General features: G+C 41.9%; 6 protein-coding genes across 6 annotated transcripts; 3 read left to right on the top strand and 3 right to left on the bottom strand.

Moving 5' to 3' along the window:
* Positions 1-59: 59 nt before the first annotated feature.
* BYT42DRAFT_487189 (uncharacterized protein) lies at positions 60-1756 on the bottom strand (the record flags this gene model as incomplete). Its single annotated transcript, XM_051563783.1, has 8 exons — positions 60-108; positions 177-505; positions 560-753; positions 832-942; positions 1012-1137; positions 1199-1293; positions 1378-1480; positions 1558-1756. 8 exons carry the CDS (start codon positions 1754-1756, stop codon positions 60-62), a joined length of 1206 nt encoding a protein of 401 aa, XP_051428810.1.
* A 724-nt stretch (positions 1757-2480) lies between these two features.
* Positions 2481-4566, bottom strand: BYT42DRAFT_38462 (uncharacterized protein). The gene is made up of 6 exons (XM_051563325.1): positions 4193-4566; positions 3740-4092; positions 3040-3655; positions 2882-2978; positions 2698-2814; positions 2481-2602 (listed from the first exon to the last, which is right to left on the bottom strand). The coding sequence occupies exons 1-6, from the start codon at positions 4352-4354 to the stop codon at positions 2526-2528; spliced, it is 1422 nt and encodes a 473-aa protein (XP_051428809.1). The 5' UTR covers positions 4355-4566; the 3' UTR covers positions 2481-2525.
* Positions 4567-5501: 935 nt separating this feature from the next.
* BYT42DRAFT_487952 (mitochondrial carrier domain-containing protein) lies at positions 5502-6583 on the top strand (the record flags this gene model as incomplete). The annotated part of the gene is made up of 4 exons (XM_051563842.1): positions 5502-5570; positions 5648-5706; positions 5811-6199; positions 6285-6583. 4 exons carry the CDS (start codon positions 5502-5504, stop codon positions 6581-6583), a joined length of 816 nt encoding a protein of 271 aa, XP_051428808.1.
* A 500-nt stretch (positions 6584-7083) lies between these two features.
* BYT42DRAFT_554022 (uncharacterized protein) lies at positions 7084-7487 on the top strand. Its single transcript, XM_051566543.1, has one exon. It carries the CDS (start codon positions 7140-7142, stop codon positions 7368-7370), a length of 231 nt encoding a protein of 76 aa, XP_051428807.1. The 5' UTR covers positions 7084-7139; the 3' UTR covers positions 7371-7487.
* BYT42DRAFT_554019 (Alpha/Beta hydrolase protein) lies at positions 7488-9321 on the top strand. Its single transcript, XM_051566542.1, has 10 exons — positions 7488-7647; positions 7709-7817; positions 7910-8072; positions 8136-8256; positions 8336-8421; positions 8492-8582; positions 8639-8772; positions 8835-8900; positions 8966-9010; positions 9078-9321. Exons 1-10 carry the CDS (start codon positions 7562-7564, stop codon positions 9212-9214), a joined length of 1038 nt encoding a protein of 345 aa, XP_051428806.1. The 5' UTR covers positions 7488-7561; the 3' UTR covers positions 9215-9321.
* A 1654-nt stretch (positions 9322-10975) lies between these two features.
* Positions 10976-11239, bottom strand: BYT42DRAFT_487783 (uncharacterized protein; the record flags this gene model as incomplete). The annotated part of the gene is made up of 1 exon (XM_051563831.1): positions 10976-11239. One exon carries the CDS (start codon positions 11237-11239, stop codon positions 10976-10978), a length of 264 nt encoding a protein of 87 aa, XP_051428805.1.
* Positions 11240-12335: the final 1096 nt, after the last annotated feature.

Here is a 12335-nt window from a genome sequence, read left to right as displayed (position 1 = left end):
CAGAGTAGTGTTACGGAAACGCAAGTTTTTTTTATTTTTTTATTTTTTTATTTTACGGTCTAAGATAGATCAAAACCGGCTTCGGCTGTAATTGCATAAACCAACTTCCTATAAATTTCAAGCTCAGTGCTGTTGGACTCACAGACAGGCAATAACAAAAAACTGATGGCACTTACTGTCTTAGGATGCTGTAGGAGCTAAATGGGGGTAATTTAAGCAGATTCACACACGTTGAGCTGGTGGGTAACCGGTTATCATCCGCTTCACCGCGGCGAATACAGAACTGAGGTGTGAGTTCCTTAAAACCCAGGAGTGGAGGCCGAGAACACGAAGTAACAAATTTGACAAATTTCATCCGCTCTTCATTATTGAAGCTGCACAATGCCCTCCAGAAATCTTGTACCACTCGATCCTTGTCTGTATAACCTGCATATACCGTATGTAGGCGAAGGTCTTCCAAGTCAATGGGAACATAGGCACCTCCTAGTAACACTTGCAATTCTTGCTGTAGGTTTCAGTTAGCGTATAATCGCAAAATCGTTCACGAAATTCATGTTACCTGATTAAACATTCGCAACCATTTGATATCAATGATCGTACTAAGGCCTCTATGGAAAGCTTTCGATTGCTTGGCAATCTGCACGTTCAATCGATAATCCGCCACGAGATATACGTATCGGATCCGATTGGTATTGGTGACTGGAATATGGGTTCCGCCGGGAATTAGTTCGACCGTTTCTGATTGCCCGAGTTCTGCCAAGCATCATATAGAATTGAGTCATGGTTCGATGTAAAACGGTTTTTCTATAATTGACACGATCTCAGTCTTACCATCTCTGGTTAATGTGAAATCGAGACACAAGTCTTCGACATCGCCTTGGAAATTCTTCACCTGGATAAGACCATTATAGAGCTCGGGATCCAGCGACGGCAAATCATCCACTATGATATATAATGTGAGAAACAATCAATAGGTTGAGAAAACACCTCATTGTGTCAAATTAGCTTTACAGTAGTTGACTCGTCCGAGGCATCTTTTCAAAAAGAAGTCCGCAAATGCCACGTCCAGAAGCACTCCTTCGTACAACGCCTTGCCGATAATCAGACCCAGAAATTCATAGTAAGCTAATTGATCGGCTGTGGGGAAAAAGTGGTGAGTATTGCATTCCATTTTACTTTCTTCAAGTGGATCTATTACGTTCTGTTGCATATCGACTTGAATTTGGGTAGAGCATCTGATCAGGCGTTGCCAAAAAGAGACCATAGTTTGTGTCAAATGCTTCATGACCGAGACTAAAAATAGAATAGAAAATGGTACAGGGGCGATGAGTAAATCTTTTAGCATTCCATTTTTCTCATTTTTTGATGAGTTATTACCTTGTCAGGAACTCTTTAAACACGCCGCCACCATCAATGCCGGCTTCTTGCAAACCGAATTCGTCCACAAATGTAATTGCAATTTTACGCTTCAGTTCCGAACCTGAAATTTTGATTCGAGGCACAAAAAAATTAGGAACATTATTCCGCAACCAACATCCGTCATGTCTTTTCGTTTACCTAATCCATACAAGCTCGCAAAACCATCTTCAAATACATGATGACGGCGAATTTCTCTGTCGAGGCTTATACGACGAAGATCATCGATACCATTGCGTCTTCGATCATTTTCCACAAACATCCGGAATATCTTGACTCTATCCTCAAACGGAATCACAAAAGGTATATTATTCAGCAGACCCAACCGCGGGCTAATCATCGCCAACTGCGACTTGGAAGGTTGCCGAACATTTGCTGTGCCGTCATTGGTGCTTTCCAGTGAAAATTCCTCTGCTACGGCCTCCGTTGAGAAACTGTCCGTGTCCAAACCAGGAATCAACCAATGGCCCAAGGGGCAGAATACGCGTCGTGAACTGTTGAATCACATGCTATGAATATTCCTTATACTCATCCCTCGTTCGTTACCATCCAGAAAAAACTTACTCCCGCATATGAATCTGTTGTAATAATGTGGTCACGGCTGTCCTCAATTGTCCCAGATGGATCCCCGTGGTTGATAAAGGATGATCCATATCAAGTGCACCAGCACGCCAGAAGAGAACAAAAGCAATATTCTACAGAATTGATTCGATCAGTATTTCCTTGGCAGCATGGACTCCACGGATTTCCTATGCATACCTTTAGTTGGGTGCTCAATTCCACCATTTGGCTCAAAGATAACTGATTGGTTGAGCCGCTTTTGTCAAAAAATTCATCATCGCCAATGGTTAGCAGATGACGAGCGAGAATTTCACACAGTAAGAAAAGCAGGGACCAATGACTTGCAGTCACCTCATCTATTTCCATGTCGCATTAAAAAAATGGGCATTCAACTATGAATTGCTTGCATAAAGCACGTACCTGTCAATTTTTGGGCCGCTTCGTTCAGTTTGGACATGATGGGTTCATCATTGTTAAACATGGAAGAGGTTCCACTGTTCTGCCATGCTTGCCACACAATGGAGGCGAATGATTCTGATAACTGCGGATCAGCGGTTCGCCAACGATGATACAGTAAGCTGTTCAGAATCATGTCCTTCTTGGATGGCCAACGGGTCATGATCGTCTGAAATAGGTTGGCAAATGGACCCACTAGTTCGGCAACATGGTCGTGCGACGATTGTTGGGCTAATTGGTGCCTTAGCCACGTCATTAACGTACCCATACTTTCTTTATCATACAGTGAGAATAATCGACTGGTGATGCCGTCATCCACTTTGATGCTTTCTATCATGGCCACGTCTTCTTCATCGGAATCATCGTCGGAATCACTGTACACTGCATAGCCCGCCCATCAGTTTTTCTTTTTCAAGATACTCCATCCGATATCTTTTTCCCCACTTACTCATTCGCATTTTGTCTGCGGATTGGTGCTCCGGATCCACGAAATAAATCGAAGGTAGAGCGGCCAAGAGCAATTGGACAGCATCTGTATAAATTGACTGACGTGCAAGGGATGAGTGGACGGTGCGCACACCGGATGTCTTCCCTATGTGAACTCACTGGAGAGAAATCGGATTGAATGGGAATCATTTGATTCAAATTGACAAGGAGGAGAGCAATAGAATCAGGATTCATATAATCTTTCCATTCCTCGTTGTTGTATGATACGACGACGGTGTTGAAGATGGTGTCCAAGGTAACATGCCGCAAAATTTGTGTGATATCATCTTTTGGCATACGATCCATCAGAAAAGGAACAGTGAGGATGTGGATGACTAACTTTTCTGCGAGCAACTGTTGTGAGATTTCCGTATGCTTGGATGGTGGTGTGCGGGTGGATTTTGACGGTGTATAGCTAAATAAACCCATCGCCGACGGAGTCGGAAGTGGATATCGAGAAAGGATGGCCGAATGGTAAGTGAAAGGCGGTTGGGCAGACAAGAGATGTGATAAGATAGTTGTGACGGCGTGACAACGTTCTGGTGGTATATTGAATGACAGGAGAAGATGTCGCATTACGTGAAATAGACGAGTGTTGAGAGTGCAGTAGGTGATGATTGAGACAAAAACTTCGTGGCTCGAAAAAGCCGCATCCTTTGATTCGATGGAAGCATATACATCGGGATCCATAATGGTCGATAATAAATGTAAAGCAGGACAAGTATAGTCGGATTCTCTAATAGCGTTTTTTTTTTCATGTTGGTGTTTTTGTGGTGTTTTCCCAAAGATTGGGCTGTGCATACACACAACAAGCACTTACTCTGTCAAGGCCAGCGGCAAAAGTACTTTTTTGATGAGCAATTTGAAAAGCCATAGGGTTGAATCGATTTCTTCATCCTCGTCGTATTGCAAAAAGAGGTGGATAAAGACGGTATCTTGCATTTGCCATCGTTGCAATAAAGCATGAATTAATTGTAAAGCTTGCGCGCAGTCAGTGGGACACTGAACGTCAAAAAACATGAGAAGCAACCGGGTGCTTTTGATAATAATGCGAAGAAATACATCAAGTTCGGATGACCGAGTCAAGCTCGCTATTTGGGATATACTGTCGCCAAATTCGATTCGTTGACGATCGTGTAAAGCAGCAGCCACTTTCCGTCCGCGGTAGAATGACTAGCGAAGATAAATTGACATCAGCAAATCTGTACCATTTATATAGCGGTCAAAATGGAGGTAAAAATGAAGGCTAAACAGAAACGATTAGTGAACAGACCTGAATCTTGGTAGCACCTCGTAAACGTAGACGTTCGCGTTCTCTCAATTTTCGTTCGCTTTGCGCCTTGGCCATCAAGGCCTGTTTATCGGTTTGAGTTCGCACCCCGCCGAGGTTAATATTACGTCTAGGTTTATAGTTTCCTTCAAAGTTGAAATTCATGGCGTTATGCAAAAGGGATCTCTGCCTTGCTTCAGCCTTTCCCCTCTTGACCTTCGAAGTCCCGGTTCGCCATTACAATCGACAGTCACACACTTCGCTTTCCGCCATGCATTGAGCAAAGAAATAACCGGAGACTCAAAAACACCTCTAGTCGGTTGAGAGTCGATCATTTGTCTTATCCAATTGTAACACAAACATTTTTTATCGGCCTTGATGTATACTGCTAAACTCATGCTGTTCTTTTTCTCTGAATGTCCTTGTCACACTCATTGCATTTTCTTCAACTTGATAAAAAGATGAGCACTTGACGTAAAGAGCAAGACTTATCAGGTTCTGCCATCAGAATGACGGTGTCATAGGATGATGAGTTTAGTCATTATTATCCCGTGGTCAAATCGAATTAATATGCTCAGCGTGATAAAATTTGGCATATTCTATTCCCTCTATTTTATGATCATTCGATTTTTCGCTCCAAGATAAAGCTAAAATTTCGACCTCAGATTTTAAGAGAACTTGAGAAAAGCCACAATAACATACTAATAGACACTCTCATAGACGTGGCTGTTATAACGGACGTTGAACATTGCGATGGCACGGCTTTGGATTGCACCGAGTCATATGAAAGCTTAGCACGACCGATGAAGCCGAACTTTTGGGTCCTGAAAGGACAAGGCCCCCAAGGGCAAAAAAAGTCCGACATACGCTGTCACAAAAAAGAAAAATTCCCGTTTTTTTTTCTTTTTTTTTTTTTTGAAGAAACCTCATTGCTGTGCCTCAGCCGGTCCTAATCCATTTGACAGCCCTGCCATGTCCTCAATCACCCAAAGACCGTTTGTGCCCTTGGAAACTTCACAAAACACTCTTGCCGTCAATCGTGCCATGAAGAAGGATTCTCGTTCATACGTTCATTTCGTGGCTGGCGGGTAAGCTGACATTCAACCAAGTTAATAATCCGATCCATATACTGATCGACTTTTGATAAACATGAATCTAGTGTTGGTGGTTTGATTGGTGCTGTATGTACTTCTCCCTTGGATGTGGTCAAAACTCGTCTACAGGTTGGTTGTATGAAAACCTCTTCTTACAATGGCGCAGACACTGATCTAAACTCTGATAGACTACTTTTTATCAACAAGCGAAAGGACGCATGGGTGGTCTGAATCAAACTCGATTCCTGTTAGGACACTTTGTTGAAACTGCGCGTATATTAGTGTATGTATATTGGGCTGTTTAGCTAGGCAGCAATGGTTGCTAACATGCGTTACTGGAAATAGTCGTATCAGACAAGTGGAGGGTATGCGAGGATATTTCAAAGGTCTTGGACCGAATCTCGTCGGAGTTATCCCAGCACGGTACGCATTGGCAGAAAATAATTCCCAGTCGAACCTGTGGGAAGGAAAACGACGAGATCAATAACTTACGGGGGTTTTTTTTTTTTCGTTTGTGTACGTTCTAGATCCATCAATTTCTATACCTACGGCAATGGTAAAAAACTATATACCGAACTCAACCATGGAAAGGAAACCGCGGCGGTGCACCTGGTTTCTGCAGCTACAGCGGGTATTGTGACAAGCACAGCTACCAATCCCATTTGGGTAGTGAAGACGCGATTACAATTACAGGGCAACGGTGTGCGTCGTTATACTAGCAGTTTGGATTGCGTGCTGCATATTCTTAAAGAAGAAGGCGTAAAAGGATTATACAAAGGCATGAGTGCATCGTACTTGGGCGTCGCAGAAGGCACCATACAATGGGTAATTTACGAGCACCTGAAGCGAAAATGGGCTGTCAACAGCGTTGGTACTGTGTCTGGCGAAAAGAGATTTGGCGGTAAAAGTGTCCAAGGTAAATATCAAACGAAGCAAATAATATGTCTGGAGGGAGCCGTTTCTCATCTATTTTTTTTGTTTTTGTTTTTATTCTGTATCAGATTGGATGGGTAACTTGGGAGCAGCCGCAGTATCAAAGTTTGTCGCCGCTTGTGTATCATATCCTCATGAAGTTATCCGCACACGTCTTCGACAACCTGCTGAAAACGGCGTACAAAAATACACAGGATTATGGCAATGTTTACGTCTGGTCGCCAAGGAAGAAGGCGTGGTCGCTCTTTACGGTGGAATGACAGCTCATTTACTTCGTGTTGTTCCAAACGCGGCTATCATGTTCTTCTGCTATGAAGCCATTGTTCACCGATTCGGCAACGAGCAGCAACAACAACAGCACCAATAATCGTTTGAAATATTTTGTCACCTGCTCCTCCAACATACATCGCATCCCAATATTTTCTGTTCTCCCTCGACTGTAGATTCCCCTCTTCTGGCTTTCCCATGTTCGTTTCTATTCTCCCAGAGATGTATTTTTCCCCGTTCTTCCTTTTAATCGCATAAGCTTCTAGTGATGATCTCCTCACTATTCTACATCTTACATTTCTTCTCCTGTTCAAATAGTTCTCCCTTCCCGTAAAACTTATTCATTATCATTCAAATCAGCATTGCATGGATATATTCTCTCTAGTTCATTAAAACAGCTAATTTGCTCATTTCTTCTAGTGGCGCCATTGAAAGTACTTTCGATATTATCATATAAACGCGCTTACTTTATATTGCTCTTAAATACCTTGTATGCGTCACGTTGGCGTTTTCGTACAGTTGTGCATGCCCAGGTCGTCATTACATATGCGAAAGTATAAAATTTTGGAAGGAGTGGTCGGAGTTTACGACAGTGCAGCAGGTCGTTTCGTTTTTCTCACTTTCAGTTTCGATTCGTTTCACTGCTGCTTTTTACAATGCCGTCGACCATTAACTCTGGTTTGCCTTCTACGACCGATGGAAACGATATGGATCTGCAAAAATGGCTAAAGGAAATAGAAAATGCTGAAAACCTTATGGACGATGTTGAAGCGAAAACAAGCTCTTTGCAAGCCAAAGTCGATGCTCTTTTGGCCCAACTGATGAACGACAGCGAATCGTCGCAATCAAGTGACGATGTCACCAAGCAAAACGCATCCGATGCTTAATCGGACCATTTTGTTGATAGCATGTTGCATGGGGATACTGTGCGCAATGCATATTGCATTGCACTTAACTTCCCTTAAAATCTGGTAGTTGACTTTGTTTTTTTTTGTGTTTTGCCATTTTTTTTTCCTTTTTTTTGTCTGTCTCTTCATTCTATTCATTCGCTCCTTCATATCCTATCATTTTCATTCCCATGTCGTCACTACAAAAACAAATATTTCGGAAATCTAGACTTGCTCCTCTTGAAAGTGTTTTGGAAGATGATGCAGCGTCGGAAAGGCAAATAACCTCAAATGACACTTGCCAATTAAGCTGAAATCTCATTACGGAATTTGTGTAGTTCTCAGTCTTCGAGAAGATCGTTCTGTGATGAAGCAAAATATCTGCCCTCATCGTGGCATGATTGTTTTGATACTTTTGTGGACGTGAAGATGAACTCTATGGAAGATATATCCTTTCCACACAAAGTCAGAAGGCTTTTTGACTTTAGGCCTTGTAGAGTAGTGCCCATCGTTTCTATTAGCCTTAACCGCATCTTCACGTCTTTCGCGTATACCTTAGTAATATCGACCATGCTGATACTGTTTTCGCTGTGCATCACGGAGCGGGACATTCCGGCTTGTCTTTTGCGTTGCTTAGCAAACATATAAAGGAACTATCAGGTGGACGATGCGGAGTTGTGGCTCTTGATTGCCGAGGTCATGGTGAGAGGGTACATCAATGTAACGATGTTTCTGACAAATTAATCTGATACCGTCGTATATAAGGTGATACGGTTACCAAGGATGCGTTGGATATATCGTTGGATCGGCTGAGCGACGATTTCGCGAATGTCGTTGGGTATATTCTCCAGGACACACCTCGCAATATCATCCTTGTTGGTCACAGGTATATATTAAAAAAAAAGAGATGTATACAACGATGACACATGGGGTGCATATTTTTACTCTTTGTTTTCGCATGATAGTATGGGCGGTGCCGTTATCGTTGATGTTGCGCGACGAAAAAGACTAGAGAATGTCATTGGTGTGGTTGTCCTCGATGTCGTAGAGGGTTTGTGATCTGGACATTCTTTCTGATGCGAATTTGTTGCAATTATATAACTAATTTTTTATATTCTAAGGTTCAGCGCTGGACTCTCTTCCATCCATGAATCAGTTTTTAAGCACAGTACCAAAACAGTTCAACTCGGTACCGGCAGCGATCAAATGGAGGTAAAAATGAACAGAGCAATAAATCGGATAATGGGACTAAATAAGTCATCGCTCAGTGTCAAGTGCTCCACCCTGAAGAATCTTAATTCAGCGAAAATTTCCATTCCACCAATCATCAAACCAAGTCAGGAGGACGAGAGCAAATGGGTCTGGCGTGTTGATTTGGCAAAAACCGAAGCTTTTTGGCAAAGTAAGATTATCGTACCGTATGCCGAAAAATTGGTGAACTCTATCTCACGTTGATCCTGATAGACTGGTACACGGGTCTTTCCGAGAAATTCCTTTCATGTACGGGTGCCAAACTCCTTATCCTGGCAGGTAATCCTTGGTCAATGAAAGCTGTCTATTATATGTTCTTCTGAATTTTTCTTTATCTTTTTCAGGGACGGATCGTTTGGACAAAACTTTGATGATTGGCCAAATGCAAGGCAAGTTACAGAAAGACATGGTACAAACGATGGGCGGTGGGTAACCATTGATCAACTACGCATATAGGCAAATTCCAATTGAATGTATTTCCTGAGGCGGGTCATTTTCTGCATGAAGATGTGCCAGAGCATACAGCAGAAACGTTGATTAGCTTTTGGGAGAGAAATCAACGTCTCGTTTTGCCTCCTAAAGTGAGATCCTAGATCATTCCAATGTTATCGAGGGACTTTGCCTATTTCAACGCAAATGAGATTTTTTTTTGTTCCATGGAAGGAAAATAAAGCCAACCACTAGTTATTCATTATCGCATCATATCATTACTGTTATATTCAACATGGTACATTTCCGACGCAGATATATGACCTATTCCTCTAACATGGAAATTCATCTTTTTACAGGTCCAAATGCTCTTTCTATTTGTCATCCTCTCCTCAATGTGTCAGACATCTATCACAAGCCGATATCCTGTGAAATGATGAGAACAAGGCATAGAATAGATTGGGCGGAAAGTATGAATGGCATGGGACTTGAACCATTCGCTTTGGAAGATGTCAGGTGTTTCTGGGATGATGAAACGCAGAAACGGACAGAAATTGATCGCGAAAAGAACCGACGAATAAAATTCATTGAGACTGAGATACTTTATTCAGATTATCATTGATCTGACAAATCGCCTGTTCAACAGTTATTTTCTCTCATTAGAAAGAGTTGGTGGAGTTGGCTATTCTTAGACGGAAAAAGTATTACCTTCAAAATACAATTGCAATTCTCATCTTCCCGGGATGAACCGGGTTCCAAAGAATGGATAAAGATTACACATGAAAAGGTAGTGCTATACCACAAGCACGTCAGGGTTTTGGACAGAAAAAGAAAAAAAAACGATCCATCAATACAAAGGAATTGAAAATAAAATTTCAGAATTCGAGCGAAATCTCCGTTTTGTACTGTTTGGTCTCAAGATTTATACTCCCAAGGTACAGAACTGTTCCATAATGGTCTACTCTAACAACACCATGGTGAACAAATTCAACTTGTGAGGGACGACGTCCGTTATACTTTAGGAGTTCGCGTTGGAAATTCAAAACATTGGTAACCTAAACAGTCTGCAAATACAAATATACACACATACCCGGAGTAGAAAGTAAAATAGCAGACCACCTCTGTCGACGACCAATACCTCTGTATGAGAAGTCATATCAATGCTGTAATTCAAGAAACTGGCCCACTCTGGGACCATGTGATGAAGACCGACGCCTTCGCAGCGCATCATAGCAGGAAACTTTCAACGTTTTTGGAGCTTGAATATGGATCTCGACATAGTGTTCCAACCAATTGGGCCAATGCCGAACCTATTCATGCATTGTAATGAGCGGACAAGACTAGAGGGCGCGATAAAAATAAGGGCGGACGAAATAAATATGAAAGCAGACAGAAACAAGACAAATCAAGACAAAAGGCCCGGATCAGGGCTGGAAAACAAGGGCATACAATCATGGCTGACACAAGTAGTCAAGATAATGTTGCAAACAAATCCTCCAACATTGCCTGAATTATACGATTTCCAAGCAGTTGTTGACTTCTTTATCGCCAATAACCAGCTACCTTACCCAACATTCAAGGTACATCGTTCGTCGGTTGCCATCAAGTTCCTACGCCCTCACTCGATATCAATTGGCACATACGCATTGAGCAAAATGTGTTTCAAAGCCAAGATGTGATCACCACTTCCATGCATATGCTGTCTTGGCATGCCCATGTGTATTTGGTCTTGCGGTGTTTGGGAGTCTATAGGGCAGGTGCCTAGTAGCAACAAAATAAAAACAACAGTGTAAGACACCTTTTCAATTTCTCGAGAGAGTTGAGCATCGAAATAGGAAGAAGAATAATTACCAAGAGTGGATATGGACACAAGGTATTTTTTGATGTGAGATGATCCGTGAGAGAATAAAGTGTGATTTGCTTAGCTAATGATCGATACAGATTATTATTTTTTTTATATATACTGGTGAATGGAGCGAATAGATGACGGATAAACTAATAACAGGCTGTGTGTGCAGTATGGGTTTGGAGATGAGCTTGATCCACACGAGAGAAAATGAGAAATAACGCGATAATATCTTGGCCAGAGCCTCCTCTAGAATTCGATAATAGATTATAGAATTCATGCCACCATCATCAATTTTTGTAATGTAGCCAGAGCCCTGTGCAGTTACACAGATACAAAGCATGCAATATTACCATCGCTATACTTGTATATGATTGCGCAAAGGGTTCTCCATTGTTATACCATGTCCATTCCTTTCCATCAGATCCTAATCAGTTTACTTTAGTTTCATCACTGAAGATAACCAGCTTCCAAGCACATAAATTCAATGTTGATGCTTTTTTTTTTGGCGAAAGCAAGACGAGTTTTTCTTACCACTAGCCATCAAAGGGAAGTGCATCACGTTTTTTGCGGAACTGATAACCAGAGTTTTTTAGGTGATTACGGATGGTTTCAGCTGATATATATGATACTCATCCGCCTGTAGCTCCCTGGAGGCGTGGAAAGAGGTTTTGTATTTACCAGAATTGAACTTGTGCAGTATGATATGACCGAGGGTCGTCCATATGGAGCATCAGTGCTGATGCGATCGATGGAGTGCCGTTAGATCTCAAGGTGTCTCGAAATAGACCAAATAGACTCTCCAGAGTTCAAACGAGCCTGACTATTTTTGGTGGGTGGTGTGAGAGATTGCAGACGTGCTGGTAATTCAATGCGAAATTGGGATGACGACTAATTAGACTGCAGACGAGGTGATTGCAAAATCAGGATGCAGTAGAAGGGGCAAAGGTCCCCTAACAGCACTCTTTTTGAGTACCAAAAGTTGGAGTCCATGTATACTGTGACACTGGTGGGAAAAAAATAATTCATTGCTGATCTCATGAAGGTAAAAACTATAATGAGTGTTATCTCTTGATCTACGGCACCTAAAAATCTGCAACTTCTCATGAATGTCTCTATATCAGCTACCATCCTACAAAAATAATATGGGGTGAATGGGATCATCATTTGTCCAGCAATCGATACAAGTGGTACAATAAATCAGCATCTCCTCATCATCTGTCAATGGGATTGCTTTCGTCTATACCTCGGCCATTTCGCAATAAAATAACGCCTTTTTTTCCGCAGTTGCTCACAGCTATTTGTAGTATATTTCATTTAAATTTGGTGTTAATCTCATCATTAGATGTTGAGCTATTGTACAATGCGCTTTGTGGTCACTCATTGATTCAGCGAACGTGCGTAACTCAGGAACCAATGGTTGGATCGGCATCCAAAAC

This window comes from Radiomyces spectabilis, assembly GCF_025331425.1.
Source record: "Radiomyces spectabilis strain NRRL 2753 chromosome Unknown BYT42scaffold_1, whole genome shotgun sequence".
Classification (NCBI taxonomy): Eukaryota; Fungi; Mucoromycota; class Mucoromycetes; order Mucorales; family Radiomycetaceae; genus Radiomyces; species Radiomyces spectabilis.
The sequence above is the reverse complement of the archived record's forward strand: the minus strand, read 5'-3'. Positions and strand labels throughout refer to the sequence as shown.